Here is an 18,491-nt window from a genome sequence, read left to right as displayed (position 1 = left end):
TCACATTCAGGGGGCAGGGCATTGTTCTGGACCAATGCTGAGCATGGGTGAGGCCGGGGGTCAGGAGCCCTGATTCTCATTCTGCTGCTGACCACGTTTGTGGCCTCTCTTGAGTCACTTGACATGAGTCTCCCTAGGAGGGTCTGGGCCTGACATTCCATAGGTAAAAACCTTTTACAACTTGGGTCTCCCCTTCTCAGCTACTTGTAGTCTTAGCCCAGAGCACCTCGAGATTCAGTGACTTGCCCAGGGTCACACGGTCAGCCTTTGAGAGAGGCAGGACTTCCTGACCCAAGGCTGGCTCTTTGTTCACCATGTCCTGCAGCCTTCACACAGGGTGGCTGGAGAGGACAGAGGAGGCAAAGCTTGGGAGTTGTGTTAGGAGACTGGTGGAGGCTGCAGGAGGAAGGAGGCCTTCCTGGGGGGAGCAGTGAAGCCGTCTAAGTCACCCTAACACCGGTACTAATGCTGACGGCTGGAGTCTCCTGGGTGATCTTTGGGAGATAGGGGCTGTTATCCCATTTTACAGATGAGGAAGCTGAGGCAGGCAGAGGTGAGGTGCATAGATAGGGCCACACAGCCAGGAAGTGTCTGAGGCCAGATCTTTGTGACTGCAGGCCCAGAGCTCTGTCTGTCATACCACCCAGCTACCTCATGGTCCCCCAGACCCCTCACCTCTGGTGCCCCTGCAGTGTGCCACATCTGGGGAAATGGAGAGGTGAGCTCTCTTTGGGGGATTTTTCTCTGATTAGCTGTAGAAGGGGGCAACAAGCCAAAGTCAGAAGCTGACCTTAGTGGGGTCACATCTGGTAGGAGTGAGGCCAGGCTCCTCAGGGCAGCCCTGATGCTCTGGTGAGCTTTTATTCCGTGTTTCTGTGTCAGTGTGGCCTGGCACGTGTAAGCAGGGGCTCTTGGGCAAGAGCCGTGTAGTTTCACAGGCGTGAAAATGGGGTTTCAGCCTCAGTGGGAACCTTTGTAATCCTCAGTCGTGTATTTGACTCCTGGGAAACACGGGTCGGTTCTGATAAGGGGCCAATGGAGTGCTGTAGCCCGCGCAAGGGCTCTAGGGCAGACAGAGACACACACACACAGTCTGGCTGCACCCCAACTTTCTAGACCGAATTCATGTTACTGCCTTCACACGCACTGCCTGTTGGCCCCGATGGGCTGCTGCCTCCTCCTTTTACCCATTTCCCACCTCTGGATCTTTGCATTGGGATGTGCACCCTGCCTGGAATGTCCTTCAGCCTTAATTCCAATTGTTGGAGCCCCCTCTCTGCCTTCAAGGCTCAGCCCAACTGCCACCCCTTTTATGAGGTTATTAGGGCCCCAACCTGGCTTCCAAACCTCCAGAAAACATAGAGCTTGTCTGTGTGTGCATTTGTATTGATTTACCTTTGAATGTGCCACAAATCCCCCAGGAGAAGGGAAGCGGTTTCTTTCCATTCTCGCTTTGGCTGGCACATAGTAGGTGCTTTAAAATGCTCGTTGAATTGACCTGAATGTGAATGTGAAGCCGTGCCCTCTGACTCCCTGGTGAGGTGAGAGCCACACTTACCACACAAAGCCTTCATCTTCATTGAATTCAGTGAGCCTTCTTAAAGCACCTACTGTGTGCCTGCCAGGCACTGTGGCAAGTGCTGGGGAGGAGGGGACGAAGCCATGAAGAGCCCCTGGTCCCCCTCCCAGAGCTGCCGGTTACAATACGGTCACAGAGAAATAAGTGCATGCATGTGGATGTGTGTGTGCCCACATATGTGTGCATAGAAAGGAAGTGGTTACTCATGGAGTGTGTGTGTGTGTGTGTGTGTGTGTGCGCGTGCATGCGTGTGTGCGTGTGTGTGTGTGTGTGTGTGTGTGTGGTGCAGCTGGAGCTGGGAGGGGAGAGGAAGTGGCCTTTCCCAAGAGGGAGGCAGCCCCAGAGTGGAGCCTTGAAGAGGGCCTGGGGTTTCTGGCCGCCAGGACAACAGGGAGTGGCGTTTCTGGTGGGGGCCAGACGGCCCATGCACAGAATGGAATGCTGCGGCCTGGGGACGAGGCAGTGGGGAGCCCCTGGCGCTTCTGGAAGGACAAGGGCCCCGGCACCGCTGCCCTCTCGCCCGGCAGGTAGCGTGTCCAGCGGTGCTTGTGCTCATGTGCTTCCAGGCCGGCTGCCAGCGAGCAGGAGCAGATGCAGCTGAAGGGGAAGAAAGCGCGTGTGTCCCAGATGCAGAGGCTGTGGGCCGGCCAGGGCGCCACGCTGAAGCTGGGAGACATGATGGTGCTGCTCGGTACGTGCCCCCACCTCCGGGCTTGGCCCAGCCGGGCCCTGCGTGTGGTGTGATGTGTGTGCATGGGTGGGCAGCGGGTGGGTGAGGCCGGCCCGGGTGTGGCCTCAGCCCAGCTCCTCCTGGTCCCGTAGGCGCGGTGGGGGCCTGCGAGTACTCAGGCTGCACGCCCCGATTCTGTGAAGCCAACGGGCTGCGCTACAAGGCCATGATGGAGGTGCGGCGGCTTCGGGGGCAGCTGACCACAGCAGGTACCTCCCTCTCTGACCCATAGATGCCCTAGGAAGAGCAGGGAGGCCCTCAGTGTCCCCCCGTCCATCTTCTCAGCCTCTCCCGGAGCCTTCTCCCCTTGTTGTCCACCTTCCTCCATGTGGCTCCGCTGCCCCTGCCCTTGCCTTTTCAGAGGGTCAGGCTTCCCAGAGCTACAGATGGGGAAACTGAGGCACAGAGAGGCTCAGGGCTCGTCCGTGGTCACCGTGTAGAGAAGGAAGGCTGGATCAGAACCCTCTGGCCTCTGGCCCTCACTGGCTAGGTGACCCTGGGAGAGCTTAGAGCCTTGTTTCCTCACCAAGAAGAGAACAGCAAAGACCTGCAGGAGACGTAGCCAAAGTGTAGTGGACAGGGCCAGCCTGGGAGTCGGCAAGACCTGGGTGTGAATCCTGCCTCTGCCATGTGTGGGCTCTGTCACCCTGGGCCAGTCACTGGCTAGGACAGTGACGGTCAGAGGGGTCTCTGTATCAGTGGTATCCTAGCTAGGGGACAAGAGCACAGAGCGCTGGGCCAGGAGTCGGGAAGGCCAGCGTTACCACTGCTAGATAACGCCTGTGTGCCGGGAATGGTGCCAAATGCTTGGCTCTTTCCGTCTCATCTGATCCTCACAACCGCTCTGGGAGGTCGGTGCTGTTATGACACCTGTTTTACAGTTGAGTAGACTGAGACAGATAATTGAAGTGACTTGCCCAGGGTCACAGGGCTCGGAAGCGTCTGAGACCATTAGGATCACATGGGTGACTCCCACAACCTGGTTGTAGGGACCCAAGGCACTGAGAGGCTCGGTGAGACCCCCTGGCACTTTCCCAGGCTGGAACCCGGGCCCCTTGCTGTCTCCCTGCCTCAGGGGTCTTTCCCTCTTTCTCTTGGGCCCTTCTCTCCAGTGACCTCCATCAGTGAGCATGCCACAGGCCTCTTTGTGGATCCCAAAATGAAGCCCCCGAACGAAGACCAGGTGAATTTTCTGCGGCAGATAGTGCTGGCTGGCTTGGGCGATCACGTGGCCAGGCGTATCCAGAGTGAGGAACTGCTCGATGAAAAGTGGAAGAATGGATACAAGGTAGGCGCCCGCCCCCCGCTGTGGCCCTGCCCCGCCTCCCCGTGGGGCTGGAGTGCAGTGCGTCTTCTGTGCATCCCCAGGGCTATACCCGCCGTCTGGGGCAGAGAGGGCCGTGGCCGCTTTGGTTATTTTTTCTGATGATTTTTAAAAATTAGTTGATTGTTTCATTAAAAACATGAATGCAGCCAGTGCGCTGGTCAGTTCATTCCATCTCATGGAGCCCTTGAGCCAGTGTCTGCCCCGTCTCTCTGAGACCCTCTCAGCACTGTCCTCCCTCCTGATTGTCCTTTCCCCCCAGCGTTGTAGTGAGTTTGACCTGGGTCCTTCCAGTTCCGGGGGGTGAGGGGGGGGGTGTTCATTGTTTCCTGAGGCCCCTCTGGCTCTCGCTCAGACTCCTCCGTCTTCATGGCATCATGGTCGTGGGACTCTCCACCCGTGTCCTCAGCTCACCTTCATTTCGGAGTGGTTCCCTCTCCCCTCCCCTAACCATTAAGCCTTCCAATACTTGTAACAAAGAATAAAACGTAAGTGGCAGTAACAGCGTATGGGACATGTGAGCTCTCTGAGGCCACGGTGACCAGCCTCGCCTCCAGGAGGGCCCTCTGCGGGCCTGTGTTTGGCTGGCCTATACACGTTCATTACTGGGGGGTTGGTTTTTTTCTTTCTCAGTGGGGGATGGAGAGAGAAATTAGATTTTCAGTGATTGAAAAGATATTAAAAATTTAATTAAAAAGAAGTTTTAAAAAAAATCAGTTTAACCAGCAGCTTGTACATTGACTGACCAACAGTATATGCGATACTGCACACCCATAGCCCCCCACTTTTGCAAAAAAATGGTGGGCAGGCGTCTTTCTTTTTTCATTCGTTGTAATATAAAGCCAAGGAAAGGCAACTTCCCAAGGTTCAAAATACCAGCATGGGTGCTCTCCATTTTATTCAGTGACAAACCAAGAACAGAGAAGATCAAAATATGACATCATTCAAAATACAGCATTTACTAAGTGTGATTAAATAATCTCCAAGTACTACCCCACCCCAGGACCTTCCAATCATTCAATCAATTACAAAGTCCTGGTTCTAAATACTACTTTACCCCTAGGCTGTACCTTCATTTAGTCCACCACAAAGCCCCTTTTCTCAAATGGAGATTAGTTTCCAAACATAAGTAAAGTATATTCATTTGCTCAACCATAGAACACAAAAAGGTCAAAAGTTCCCCACCCCTGAATCACAATTGAATCTACCCCAGAGTTACATCAAGTTTAAGCACAGCACTTAATACCCAAATGGAGGTCTTTTCTTCATCTTGACACAGGCAAGTTCTCTGCAATCTTAGTTCCTGGGGAGACAAGGCTTAGCAAGGCCACAAGATACACTGCCTGTCTCTTCATTAATTCATCCTCTGTCTGTAGAACAGTCCTAGAACCCCTGAAAACATTAGCAAAACCCTCTCCCAGGATTTCTGTAAACATACAACGAGAAAATCCTTCTTCAGGGCTTCTGAACCAACAGAAAGGTTCCCAGACCCCTGCAACAACAGCACTGTCCTTCACCAGTGGACAGTATTCACTCTGTCTGCAGGACAGTCTCCAGACCCCTGCAACAACAGCACTGTCCTTCACCAGTGGACAGTATTCACTCTCTGTCTGCAGGACAGTCTCAGGATCTCTTAGCCAGCAGCCAGGTTCCAGGACTTCTTCAACAAAAGGACTGTCTTTCACCAGTGGACAAATCTGGCAAAACAACATCAAAACAGACAGACAAAGTACCAGCAAAACAGCCATGTCTCCTCAGTCCTTGGCAGCTCAGGGGGCAGGTCTCAAAAGTCCAAGGCAATTCAAAGTGGCACTCAGCAATGCTCTCCGTCTCTCTCTGCCTCCACGAGGTGCTGCTTCCAAAAAAAAAAGTTCTTCTGCCTCCCTCTTGTCTCTCCAAATCTAAGTCACCAGCTCCTCCCAGTTCGTGTCTCTCTTTTCAAGTCAACAAGTCCATCCCACAGGTGGGATTAACAAGCTCTGGGTTTTAACACAATCAATTTGAAAACCAAGCCAATACAGGGGAATCTTTATATTCCATTACTATCACATCCGTCTAGGTCATTCTCAGTAATGCACCCACCATTTATTTAAGCATTCTGCTGCTCTCGGGTGTTTTTTGTTGTCTCCAGTCATCGGTAACGGTTATGGCGGGACTTTCAGCATGTATTTCCCACAGTGGAATAGTGTTTTTGTTTCTTTTACTAAGTGCCACCAGATTGCTCTCCCAGAAGTCACTGGCAGTGGATGGGTTTGTGTGTTCTGTATTTCTGTATGCTTGTTTGCAAGATGCCCGGGGGAGAGAACGGGCCTGAGACACTTTGTAACACCTGTCTGACTTAGTTTCCTTATTTGTACAATGAAGGTGAGAGCAGCACTGCCCTCCTGGGGCTGTTGTTAGGGTTAAATGAGAGAATATTTGTAAAACATTTAATACAGTGCTTGGCCCATCGCCGGCCCTTCGTGCTTGTCCCCTTTCCCTTCCTCCTCCGACCTCCTCTTTCTGGAGGGTTACCCAGCCTTGGGTGTATCCGCCAGATCTTTTCAGGGTTTTCCTTCTGCCCGTTAGCATCCTGGTTATGGTGAGGTGTTGGCTTAGAGGGCACAGCTCTCATGCCTCCTGCGCTCCATTGCTGGTGGCTAAATTCTCCATTCTCCCTGCATTAAAGTTAGGGCTAGCAGACCTTGTGGTCGTCCAGTGCACCCTCTTCATTTTACGGATGAGGAAACCGAGAGCCGGAGAGCGTAGGTGATGCCCTGGTCACGTGGGCAGTGAGGTCTGAGGCAGGCTGTGGCCTCAGGTTCCCTGACTCTGCATCCAGCACTCTCTTTCCACTGTAGCACAGGGCCCAGGTCCGTCCTGTCCTGGCCAGACCATGTCCCTCCTTCCCGTGGGGCCAAGCGAATGCATTCACAGTATTGCTCTGCATCAGCCAGAGGCAGAGGACTGGTACCCGTGCTCTTCCCATCTGGGGTCAGCCTCTGCCTGGGCTCCAGGTCACCTGGGTGCGCCCACAGTCTCAGAGAGGGTCACTCAGCCATCCAGCACCGAGTTGGGATTCTCTGGGAAGCAGCTGGGGGTGTGCTGGATCTGGGGTAAGAGGACCTGGATTCAAATGCTGCTTTTGCTCTTCGCCCTCTGTGTCCTTGACCAAGTCACTTCCTTTCCCTTGGCCTCGCTTTCCTTTTCTGTAAAATGAGGGAACTGGACTCAGTGACCTTTAAGGCTCCTTCTACCTCCCAGCCTGGGCCCTTAGCATCTGAGTGTCTGACTGACGATTTCCTCTGCCCTCCTTTTGATTCTGTGTGCCTGCCTCTCTCTAGACCCCTCTGCTTGATGATCCTGTCTTCATCCACCCCAGCTCAGTCCTTTTCAAAGAGCTCCCTGAGTTTGTGGTCTATCAGGAGATTGTGGAAACCACCAAGATGTACATGAGAGGTAGGGGCTGGGGCCCCGCCTGGGGATTGGCTTGGCACTGGAGGGTGGAGGGAGAGGGGCAGCAAGGAGGGCATCAGCCTGGATGGGCTGGAGGACCCAGGTCTCTGAGCTTCAGCCCTGCTGGTGCTTGAGCCTTCTGGAGCCGGGGACAGCAGCAGAGCAAGTCCCCGCCCTCCTGGTCTGCCAGCAGCCGGGCACTGTTTGTGCCTCCTGTGTCATCCTCCAGGGGTCTCTGCAGTCGAAGCCGCGTGGATTCCGGTCCTGCTGCCCTCTTACTGCCACTTTGAAAAGCCTCTCGAGGACCCTCCCCCATCCTACTGCTCCAAGACTGGCAGGGTCGTGTGTCACCGGGCCAGCACCTTCTGTGAGTGTTGGAGTGGGGAGGGCGTGGCCCCTCGTCTCTGCCATGACTCGGCCTCACCAGAAACCCAGGGGTTACTGGGATGATGGTCTGGCCCCCCGGGCTCTCATGCCAGGTGTGCTAGCCTGCTAAGGGAGGTGTGTGCCTCTGTCCTTGCAGATCGAGTGGGCTGGCAGCTCCCCGCCGTACAGGTGGGCTACCCTGAGGGACTCGAGCGCTACAAGTACTTTGCCAAGTTTTTCCTGGAAGGAGAGGTAAACAGTCCCCTTTGCCTTGGAAAGTGGGGAAGTGTTTGGGAGTGCACAGACCCCCCTCTCACCAGGCTGGCCTCCTTCCTCCCCCATACAGGTCTTTAAAAAGCTTGCCCAGCACAGAAGCTGTTTGTTGTCCAGCCCAAGCACAATGCTCAAGACTTGGGCCAAGTAAGTGACATTTGTGAAGACTAGCATTGGAGGAGGGCTGAGCCCAAGAGGAAGGGCCAGCCTCTTTGATCAGGCATCTAGTGCCATATCCAGGCCCCAGCCCGGGCACCCTCATCCTTGACCTACTCTTTTCCATTGGTCTCTTCCTCCTTTTTGTCCCTCTCCTCTCCTCCTCTCCCTTGCCCACCCCCTCTGCCTCAAGCCTGTCCATGACCCCCATGACCTTGCTTAGTCTTGATCCAGGGATGTGGAAATGCCAGAGCGTGTGCCAAGTGTGGTGTGATGAGTAGAGCTGTGGGCCTGGAGTTAGGAGACCTGAGATCGAATCACACCTCTTACTAGCAGTGTGATCTCAGGCAAGTCACATAGCCTCTGTTTGCCTAAGTTTCCTCATCTGTAAAATGGGAGTGACCAGCACCCACCTCCCAGGGCTGCTTCAGTGTTTGTAAAGCCCTGTGTAAATGTGCTGTTAGCTGAACCCCTCTGGACCCTAAGCTCAGCCCCCAAGGAGTGTGAGGGACCAGAGAAATGATTAGAGGGGCCTGCCCTCAAGGATGTCGTGGCCAAATTGTGCAAATGTGCACACGCTGCACACACAAGAAAAGCTTTTAGGGCTACCAGGTACTCCTCCACCCCCATCAGATGGAGGACAGTAGAAGGTAATAAGCTAGCAGAATCAGGATTTGAACTCAGGTTGTCTGGCCTCAAGTCCAGTGCCCTTTTTTCTGAAGCAGTCAGGGTTAAGTTACTTGCCCAGGGTCACATGGCTAATAAGTGTCTGAGGCTGGATTTGAACTCAGATCCTCCTGACTCAAGTTCAGTACCCTACCCACTGCACCACCCAGCTGCCCTGCAGTGCCCTTTCCCCCATACAACATGGGGGCTAACGATGACCCCACACATTCCCCTCCCATCTTCCTTCAGGTGGGGGTGGGGAATATCCTCATTTTGCCAGAGGCCTGAGGGGCAGCTTCTCTATTATTTGCCTTCTGTCCAGTGGACTTGGAGAGCAGAGCTCCTTGGGCCTAGAGGCCTCAGCCTCTGGGTGGATGCCTTTTTGACCCAGAGACTGACCAGAAGGTCAGTGATACAGCCAGACTGGCTTAGGTGGTCTCTCAGAGCCGTGGTCTCTGCCTGGGGCCACTTCAGGTTCTGACTGGTGTTTGGGGGGGGGGGGACTCTTAACCTTCAGGCTCCAGCCCAGGACGGAGAGCCTCCTGAAAGGCCTGGTTTCAAAGACAGCAGATTGCCGGGATGCTTTACAAAAGGCTTGGAAGCAGGAGCCCACATGTGAGTATCAGACCAGCCCTGAATATGTCCCAGCCGAGCGGGGGTGTGGGCCGGGGGACTCACCTCCCAGCAGCACGGCCCTTTAGCCCCCGAGCCAAAGCCTGGATTTGGTTTATTTCCCTCTTTATAGAGGATAAGGGCATTGGCTAAGGGGGGGTGCAATGGATGGAATGCTGGACCTGAAGTCAGGAAGTCCTGAGTTCAGATCCTGCCTCAGACACTTAGGCAGCAGGATTCAGCGAGAGATCCTGGACATGTTGTCAGATGTATGGGCTTGAATCCCTTCTCTTACACGAGCTGTGTGAGAGCCGCTCTCAGCCTGTCAGATGAGGACAAGAAGAGCGTGGGGGTGGCGCATGGCTGTGAGGCTCAGATGCGAGTGTCCGCGTAAAGCCTCTGCAGACCTAAGGCTTGCTCCAGGCTGCACGAGTCACCTCCTGATAGCAACCATGGCTACATTTACAGAGCACTTCACCCTGTGAGCTTGGTTGTGTCAGGGTTATCAGGGCCCCATTTTCCAGATGAGGAAACAGGCTGAGAATGGAGAAATGCCATGCACTGGTCACACAAGTAGTATCAGCGGTGGGATGTGGATCCCTAGCCCGTGACCCCCAAGACCCAGGCTTTTTGCACTGAATCCTGATGCCTCGTCCCCTCCCCGACCTCTGAGGACCTCTGTCCTGTCCTGGAGAGCCAGCTAGGGTTGTGGCGGACAGGCAGGCGAGTGCATAGAGGGACCCCAGCTAACTGATCCCTGGTCTCCTTTCAGATTTGCTGTCCGAGTATTGTGAGTGGCTCCCCCAGGCCATGCACAATGAAGTCTCCAAGCTTTGGCCCCCCTGCAGACCCTGAGCTTCCACGACCCCCTCCAGCTCCTCTGGCTTTCTCTGTGGCACCAGGCCTTTCACTGGGCCTAGTCAGTGCCAGGACTCAGACAGGACCCATCCCCCTGCACAGTGTGAATGCCCTTGGGCAGCCCGGCATGCTCCCAGGAGGCAGATCTGATCCTGCAAAGCCGGGCTGTGTCTCCTGCCTGTGTGACAAAGCCACAGCAATTCTGGGTTTTCCGGTCTGACTGTGTAGTAGAGCCATTACAGCCTGGGGGCTGGGCTCAGTGGGCTCCCTGACCTCCTCTTCTCGTCTCCTGCCATTCTGGGCTCCCTGTAGCTGCTCTCTCCCCTTGTTCGGCCGTCCTTCCTGCATCTGCCACAGGGATCTTCCTGATGTCCAGATCTGTGCCAGAAGCACTGGAGCCCCGGTTGCCCATAAGAGAGATACAGACCCCTTTCTTGCTATTTAAGACCCTCACAGCTGGGCTCTTCCCAGCAGTGACACACTGTCGGAGGTCTGCCTCCCCTCCTCAATGACACCACCCCCCCATGCCCAGGATGCCCCTAGATCTTATCAAAGCTCTAGCTCCACCACCTTCCAGAGACCTTTCCTAATTCCCTGGGTTTTAGTCCCATCCTACCCTGCCCCCCTCCCCCACTTTACTGTGGATTTTGTATTTATCAGACCGTGAACACCTAGTAGCCCTCAGGTGGACTGTAAGCCCCTTGAAGGCAGGGACTGACTACCTCACTTTTCCACTTAGATCTTCAGGACCTAGCATAGTCTCTGTCTTGAACTAAAACTGTCCTTTTCTTATTAAATTATTTTTTTAATCTCCAAACTTAAAAAACAAAATGAGCATTTTTTAATCTCCCTTCCTAACTTCATGGTACTGTGTATTCATTCTTCTCCTCTCCTGTCCCCTTTCCTACTCCCTTAGATCTATGCTCTTTGAGGAGTAGGGCCCCATCTCCCACTTTTTGAATTCCTGAGTCTCTTGCACAGACAGGCCCTCTGAATCTTTAGCTGATCCTCCCATCCCACAGCCACCCAATACCAGCCTTCACTCCCTGGAGAGAAGGGGGACTGGGCTCCCCGTTTCCCTTGTACTGCACCCCTGATGATGACAGTACCAGCAATGAACACCGAGGACTAGGTTGTTTCTGAGAAAGCAAATCCTTTTCTTATGCTGTCTGATGTAAATAGACATTTGGTTTAAATAAATGTATTTAACTAGATCTTGGTGGTTGTGACATTGGGCAGATCACTGGACACCTCTAGGCCTCAGTTTCATCTGTATTGATCTGACTTTTAGGGTTGGCTGTGTGGCCTGGGGGCTCAGACCTGGCAAAAATATTTTGGGTACCTGCTGTGCCCCAGTGTATTAGCCAGCCTTGCTGCCTTGTCTGGATCTGCTCATTTGTAGACATGCCAACCATCTTACAGAAGGTGACTGGGGGGGGGCGGGGATTTAAAGGGAATTTCTTCAAATGAATTCAAGGCAGCAGCACCTTCCAGGCAATTTACTGCCTTAGAGCAGGGGGTTCTTACCCTTTTTTGGGTCCTGAACCCCTTCAGCAGTCTGGTAAAGCCCATGGCCCTCCTTGGGATAATGTTTTTAAACATAAAATACAAGTAAAATGCTTCAAAAAAAAATTGAAATATAATGTTTTCTTTGTAGTCAAGGAACATCTTGACAACTGTGTGTTTGCATGTAGAGAGAGATGACAATGGCTTTTTGAAGTTCACAGACCACCCGGCAATCTATGATCCCAATATTTAGAGAGTTACAAAGCACCGGGTAGAATAAGGGGATTTGTCTGGGGGTCACAGCCAGTGCTCCAGAAGCAGGACTTGAACCCAGCTCAGGTTCAGGGGCCAGTTCTCTATCCCCTGCACTACACACCCTCTAGCTGTGTCATTTACAGGTGAGCAGTACACACATATTGATTGCAGGGCCTCAGCAGTGGGTTTTTTTTTTTGGCCAATATTGGGATGCACTACTCTCCTAAACCCCATGACTCGTGATCCCACACGAGGATGCACAGCTTTGTGGCAGGTGCCAGGCTCAAGCTTGGGAGGGAGAGGAGCCTCCCGACCCTCCGCAGCTCGGCAGCCATCCCTGGCCGCTAGGGGGAGCCGGAGGGCCGCAGATCCCGCCTGCCTTGTGCGCAGCGGCCCCGCTGACTTCCCGAGGCGGGGCCGGCTAGGTCCGCTGCAGGAGGGGCCCCCTCCCCCAAAAAAAAAAAAAAAAAAAAGCACCCGCCCTGGAGATGCCGGGGATTGAACCCGGGGCCTCATACATGCAAAGCATGCGCTCTACCACTGAGCTACATCCCCACGCTTGCAAACGGGCTGCTTCCAGGAATGGTGTAGCAAAGCATTTCCCTTTTTATTTGCACAAATTGCGGGGATTTCTACTGGCAGGAAGGAGTTCCATCTTTGCAAATGGAGAGTGGTGGGAAGTAAAGGGGTCCCTCTGGGGCAAGTTGCAAGAGCCGGGGTAAATTGCAAACCCCCAGGCAAGAAGTCTGACCTCCATCCTGCTCACACACAGGTCTGGAGACTGCGGCAACACGTGGCGCCGTGGGGCCGGGGTGGCGCCGTGGGGCCGAGGCACGTGGTAACTACATGGAGGCGCCTGAAGGGGCCGGGGCAGGGCACGTCCTCGTTAGTATAGTGGTAAGTATCCCCGCCTGTCACGCGGGAGACCGGGGTTCGATTCCCCGACGGGGAGGTCGCAATGTTTGTTTTTCTGGCTCCAGACCAAATCGGGGGGAAAAGATGTCTTGTAATATTAGACCTTGTCAGACCCTTAGGAATCTGGAAGACATTGCCATTGGGCTGCACCCCATATTTTCTTTTTCTTTCATTTTCGAAATGCATTTTTGCTTTAGAAGTTAACATTTTAATAATTAGATTATGTGTTAATCATAGCTTTCACATGACACATTACAATATATTATGCATTGTGGTCTATTTCATATACTACCTTGCATTTATCGTATAATTGATACATTGTGTCTAATCATTCATTCCACACCCTTGACCAAGTCACTTTCCCTCTTGAGCCTCATTTTTTTCCTATGGAGGGGTGGGGGCCCGACTCGACCTCCAAGGACCCTTTCCGGCCCACTATCCACGGTCCCATGAACACTGACATCCCAGAACTGGTGAAGCAATATTAAAAAATCACTACAAATGTGAAATTCAAGGAATTGTGGAATTGAATCCTGTAAACTAAAAGGAAACAAACAAATTAATAAATTAAAGAATTAATAAAAAATTAAAAAAAAATCACTACAGCCCTCTTCAGTGGGGAAAAAGGAACGAGAAACCAGCCTAACCTCGATGTAGATACAATGGCCAAACTTGGCCCTGGGGAACACGAAAGAAAAATCCACCTGCCTCCCTCCTTGCCAGAGGTGGGGGTCTGTGGGTTCCCAATACTGTATATAAAGTCAGGCGGAGCTGGTCTGTTGGCTGGTTTTGCTGAACTCCTGCAGGATTTCCTCTCTGTCTTTTTTTTTTTCTTTTCTGTAACAAGGGAGGGTTGTAGGAAAGGAGGTGGGGGGAGTAGATATAGTCAGAAATGGTCATAAAAAACCCCAAAAGATAACAAAAATGTAGTTCAAAATATTTTTAAGATATCATATATTTATAATAGGGCTTTCCTAGCCAAAACTTCCCACATGAATTAGTTCATTTAGCCTCAAAACTGACCTGTGGAGTAGATGCTGCAGGTATTATTTACATTGATCAGGATCAAGTGAGTTACTATATATATAGCGCTTTGCAAACCTTAAAGCATCCTCTAAATGCTAGGGATTGTAATTAACTATTACATTTTACAGATGGGGAAACTGAGGCTCAGAGCAGTATGGTCATTCGACTCATAAATGTCAAAGGCATAATTGAGACTCCTGTCTCCTAGTCAATCAATTAACATGTCTTTATTAAGTGCCTACTTTGTGCTCCGGGAGGGTACTAACTTCTTCCTGGCCAGTCCCTGCCCTCGAGGAGCATGCATTCTAACATTAGGGACAGCATCCTCCTGGATGCTCTGTCTTCCCACTGCTTCAGAGCCACCTCCCTCTCCTGGTTACCCACCTCTCTCTGCCTTGACCATGGCTCTTTCTGACTGTTGATCCTCTTACTGACCCCTTTAGGTGAAGCCCCTCCCCCTCAATGCCCCCATCCCCCCCTCAACACCAGTACCTTCTCTCTCTGTCAATAATCTCCAGTCGCTACTGTATAAAACATGTTTGTCCACAGTTGTCTACATGTTGTCCCTCCCATTAGACAGGGAGCTCCTTGAGGGCAGGAACTATCCTCTGCCTTTCTTTGTGTCCCCAGCCCTTAGCACAGCGCCTGGTACACAGCAGGTGCTTAATAAATGCTCATTAAACTGATTTGCTGTTCCCCAAGGTTTCATCCTTGGACAGGTTCCTTACCAACTTCCATAGCTCCCATAACCTCTGAAGATGAAGCTCCAACCCCACATTTCCAAATTTTTTCAGGACTAGGTTTAACCAACCAATAGAATGGAAGCTACTCAAGGTCAGGGACTGTTTTTCCTTTTCAAATGCTTGGTATTTGAGTGTACCTAAAAATGTATTTAGTATATCTAGGTATACTTTGGCACAATCACTGGATCCATCATCAAGCATTTATTAAACACCTACTCTATGCCATGGGCTGTTGGGGATAGGAAGACAAAAATGAGATATTCCCCGTCCCCAGCAAGTTTGTTTAGGAAAAGATCATATATGCATACACAGGAGTGTGTGTGTGTGTGTGTGTATAAATGTAGATATGTGTATGTATATATAAACACATACATATACACACATCTATGCACACAAAGGTGAATTCATATTCTCCCATGGGACCCTCAATTAGGAGACTCATTAAAGTGCTGCATTCAAAATAGAGGAGGGTTCAAATCCAGCCAACTGACTGTGTGCAGCTACTGCCCCTTCCTTCTTTAACAATGGATTAAAGACACAGTTGTGAGTCTCACATTAAAGAACATTTGTAAAGTGGTTTTTGTTTATATAAATAATGCAACAGTGGGTGTGGGCAGGGTGAGCAGAGCAGCAATGTCGACAGAAGGGATAAGGGAAGGTCTGAATAAAAATGATTGTTGAATGGAATGGAATTGCATGCATGTACCACAGGTATGATGGCTAACCTCCAGCTCGGTATTTTGTCCCAAAAACTCTGTCTTACGGCACCTCCATTCACTCTCTCTCTCCCTTAATAGAAACCTTCCATCTGCCTACCTAGATGAGATAATAATGCTTATAAAGTAATTTTGAAACCTCAAAGTGTGATATAAATATGTCAGCTTCTGGCTATTGCTAAGGACCTGCCCAGTCCGGTCCACCTCCCTCTCCCAGGATCTGTGTCCTCCCTCCTCACCCACCTGGTCTATTGCAACTGTCTCCCCCAAAAGCTCTGGTCCACACCTCCTCTTTCATGCAGCTGCAAAAATGTCACTCCTTGTGCACTAGCTGGCTGCTCTCCCTTCAAAGTCCTCAATAACTCCCACTTATCTGTTAATCAATCAACAAATGTTGAAGAAACACTATGTGGCAGGTACTTTGCAGACAGCGGATGCAGCATTAGATAGAGGGGTGGATGAACCAGGAGTCAGGAACATCCTAGTTCAAATCCAGCCTCATACCCTTACTAAATGTGTGACCCTGGGCAAGTCACTTAAATGGGGATAATAAGCATTCTCCTCCCAGGGTTGTTTGTGAAGATCAAATGAGATAATATCTATCTTGTACTATAGAAATGTTAGCTATCATTATTATTAGCGTTTACAAAAATAAAAAGTAAGCAGTTCCTGCCCTCAAGGCACCCCACTTGGGGTGGGGGTGGGCAGCAGAAAATACACAGAAATATGGGCCTTTTGGTCAGATCAGTCTCAGTTTTCTCAGCGGTTAACTCTGTCATCTCTCCCCACATTAGCCTCTGGGGCTCCCTCCAGGTCTAGCTTCACGATCCCAAGTGGGAGGTGACTTTGGTGGGGAGCTGGGCCTGGAGGGAATGAGGAAAGCCCTAGTCCTTGTCCGGCATTCAAGGCCCTCCACTACTGAGGTCTAGACTGACTTTCCATGGTTAGGTACATGGAGGAGTACCAGGAATTCCCTGCCTAAAATCTGCCCCAAACACCCTACTAGACGGTCCCTGATGGGGAACACAGAGAGATGCCTGTCTCAAGGCTGTGATTAAGGAGGTCACCACCATTATTAACCTCCATTAACTTCATTAGGGAAAATGGTGCCTCCTGGGCAAGGCTGCCAGGTTTGCACCGACTGAGTCCCAAGGTCAGTGAATTCACAAGCATTTAATTAAAGCGTTTGCTATGGGTAAAAACCGAACCAAACACAGTTCCTGCCCAATACTCCGGATTCGGAGGGAGTGGGCGGAAGGGAGAGGAAGGCACTAGAAGCTGGGGGAACCAGGAAGGCATCCTGCAGGACATGAGTCTTGTAGGAAGCAGGTGACGGTGTGCATTCTGGACTGGGGCACAGCCAGTGCAAAGGCACGGAGGCAGGAGATGGTCATGGAATCCCCCGGGGGAGTTCGAAGCTGAGCAGGGCCGGGGCAGGCCGGGATCTTCACCGCTCTGCGGCCTCCGGTGCAAAGCCTCGAGTGGGGAAAGGGGGCGCCTAGAACCTACGATTTGACTCCAAAAATCCAAGGCTCAGGGAGAAGGAAGGGCTAACACAGCAGGGAGCCTGAGAAACTTCCGGAAAAGCTCAGCGCGAGAGAGACGTAGTAGTGAGGTCTTGTCAAGCGCCCCTCCAGCGGCCGAAATAGCTCAGTTGGGAGAGCGTTAGACTGAAGATCTAAAGGTCCCTGGTTCGATCCCGGGTTTCGGCAGGAGCCAAGATTTTTGTCTTTTCACCATGTCCTGAGTGGGCCCCGTTTACTTTTAAAATCTCCCGCCCAGCGCGCCCTCGGGCCTCCCCAGAAATCACTGAGAGGACCCCCCACCCCCACCCCCGCAGGCTCAGCGACAAACTTTGGCTGCCCCTCCTCCCCCGGAGCGGGCGGAGGGGGCTGCGGAGAGCAGCTCGTCTGCGCGCGCACCCGAGGACAAGCCTCTGCGGGCCTCGGTCTTGACCTTGACCTCAACTCACTTTAAAAAAATAATCGGAAGAGGGCAGAGGGAGGCCGCTGGGCCCTGGGGGCGGCTCTAGCGGCTGCAACCCCAGGAACAGAAATGCGCAGCGTCATCACGGGAGCGTTCGCGCGGCCCGGCCTTTAAAAGCACCGCCGGCAGCCCGGCGCTCGGGTCCCTCCTCGTTAGTATAGTGGTAAGTATCCCCGCCTGTCACGCGGGAGACCGGGGTTCGATTCCCCGACGGGGAGACCTAAGCTTTTAGCTACGTTCGTGAAACAAACAAAACAACTGCTTTATTCGAATTCAAACCGAGATTTATCCTGCAAAATTAGGGTTTCTCAACAAAATGTGTAATTTTTTAAAAAATGTTGACCTTGTATTCCTTAAAAAAACAGACCTCTTCCCTTATGATTTTTAAATATATTAAAATGACTTTTTTCCTAACCAGGGCTGGACTTGCCTTCTCCTCTCTAATTATCTCCCATCTATTATACATATCTAATGCATATATAACAAACACACACATGAGGAACACACATGCACACGCACACACACATACAATGCACACAACACACGTGCACATATTATCTCCCATCTATTGCACACATGATACGTGGATAATAAACAGCCATGTGTATTATATAGATACAGGTTATGTCCCATCTACTGTACCTACATAATGCACACATAGCACACACATGATGTAAATATCACAATATATACACATATTACAGATATACATGTTATCTCTCATCTATCATACATATAAAATGCATATATAACACATATATAACATCACCTCCCACCTTGTGTGTATTGTGTACACACAGTGTATGCATAGCACATGCATACATACACATATAATGTAGACACAGATACAACACATGTATGTACATATGTATTACCTATACATACCCCCATCTGTTATATATACACACAGATGACAAGTATATACTATAGATCTCTTAATATTTAATGTATATATAACATATGCAACATATATAAGATAGTACTTCCTATCAATTATACATACACATATGTAATTATGCATAACATGTATATTGTCTACCATCTATTTTTATATAACTATAATCTTATATAAAATGGGAAGTGATATATTATATGCATATGTATATATACCTGTGTGCTTAATTATTGATATGTTGTTTCTCCCATCAGAATGTGAACGCCTTGTTTTTTCCTTTCTTTGAACTTGGCCCATAATAAATCATTCATAAATACTTGTAGACTTACAGCATCTCTCCCTACCTCACAGTGGGAAGGAGAGGCTTAAAATGATTCGATAGAAATACTGGTTCTACCACTGCGTGTGTGTGTGTGTGTGTGTGTGTGTGTGTGTGTGTGTGTGTGTGTG

General features: G+C 51.1%; 1 protein-coding gene and 4 non-coding genes across 5 annotated transcripts in view; 4 read left to right on the top strand and 1 right to left on the bottom strand.

Annotated features, from left to right (window-relative positions):
* Positions 1-11,213, top strand: part of LOC138157619 (probable ATP-dependent RNA helicase DHX37) — a 42,650-nt gene extending 31,437 nt beyond the window's left edge. The window contains exons 19-27 of the mRNA XM_069083293.1: positions 2,146-2,270; positions 2,402-2,518; positions 3,422-3,597; positions 6,957-7,071; positions 7,298-7,435; positions 7,592-7,686; positions 7,781-7,854; positions 9,047-9,144; positions 9,914-11,213. Coding sequence (XP_068939394.1) covers positions 2,146-2,270; positions 2,402-2,518; positions 3,422-3,597; positions 6,957-7,071; positions 7,298-7,435; positions 7,592-7,686; positions 7,781-7,854; positions 9,047-9,144; positions 9,914-9,996 — 1,021 coding nt within the window. The 3' untranslated portion in view covers positions 9,997-11,213. The remainder of the gene's footprint in view (positions 1-2,145; positions 2,271-2,401; positions 2,519-3,421; positions 3,598-6,956; positions 7,072-7,297; positions 7,436-7,591; positions 7,687-7,780; positions 7,855-9,046; positions 9,145-9,913) is intronic.
* A 1,030-nt stretch (positions 11,214-12,243) lies between these two features.
* TRNAA-UGC (transfer RNA alanine (anticodon UGC)) lies at positions 12,244-12,315 on the bottom strand. Its single transcript has one exon. It is a non-coding gene; the product is annotated as a tRNA-Ala (tRNA).
* Positions 12,316-12,640: 325 nt separating this feature from the next.
* On the top strand, positions 12,641-12,712 carry TRNAD-GUC (transfer RNA aspartic acid (anticodon GUC)). The gene has a single exon. It is a non-coding gene; the product is annotated as a tRNA-Asp (tRNA).
* Positions 12,713-16,799: 4,087 nt separating this feature from the next.
* Positions 16,800-16,872, top strand: TRNAF-GAA (transfer RNA phenylalanine (anticodon GAA)). Its single transcript has one exon. It is a non-coding gene; the product is annotated as a tRNA-Phe (tRNA).
* A 420-nt stretch (positions 16,873-17,292) lies between these two features.
* On the top strand, positions 17,293-17,364 carry TRNAD-GUC (transfer RNA aspartic acid (anticodon GUC)). The gene has a single exon. It is a non-coding gene; the product is annotated as a tRNA-Asp (tRNA).
* The last annotated feature ends 1,127 nt before the right edge of the window (positions 17,365-18,491 follow it).

Source organism: Petaurus breviceps, unplaced genomic scaffold (genome assembly GCF_028583685.1).
Source record: "Petaurus breviceps papuanus isolate PSGF00001 unplaced genomic scaffold, PetGlider_PUasm1.0 101, whole genome shotgun sequence".
In the NCBI taxonomy this organism is placed as follows: Eukaryota; Metazoa; Chordata; class Mammalia; order Diprotodontia; family Petauridae; genus Petaurus; species Petaurus breviceps.
The sequence above is the reverse complement of the archived record's forward strand: the minus strand, read 5'-3'. Positions and strand labels throughout refer to the sequence as shown.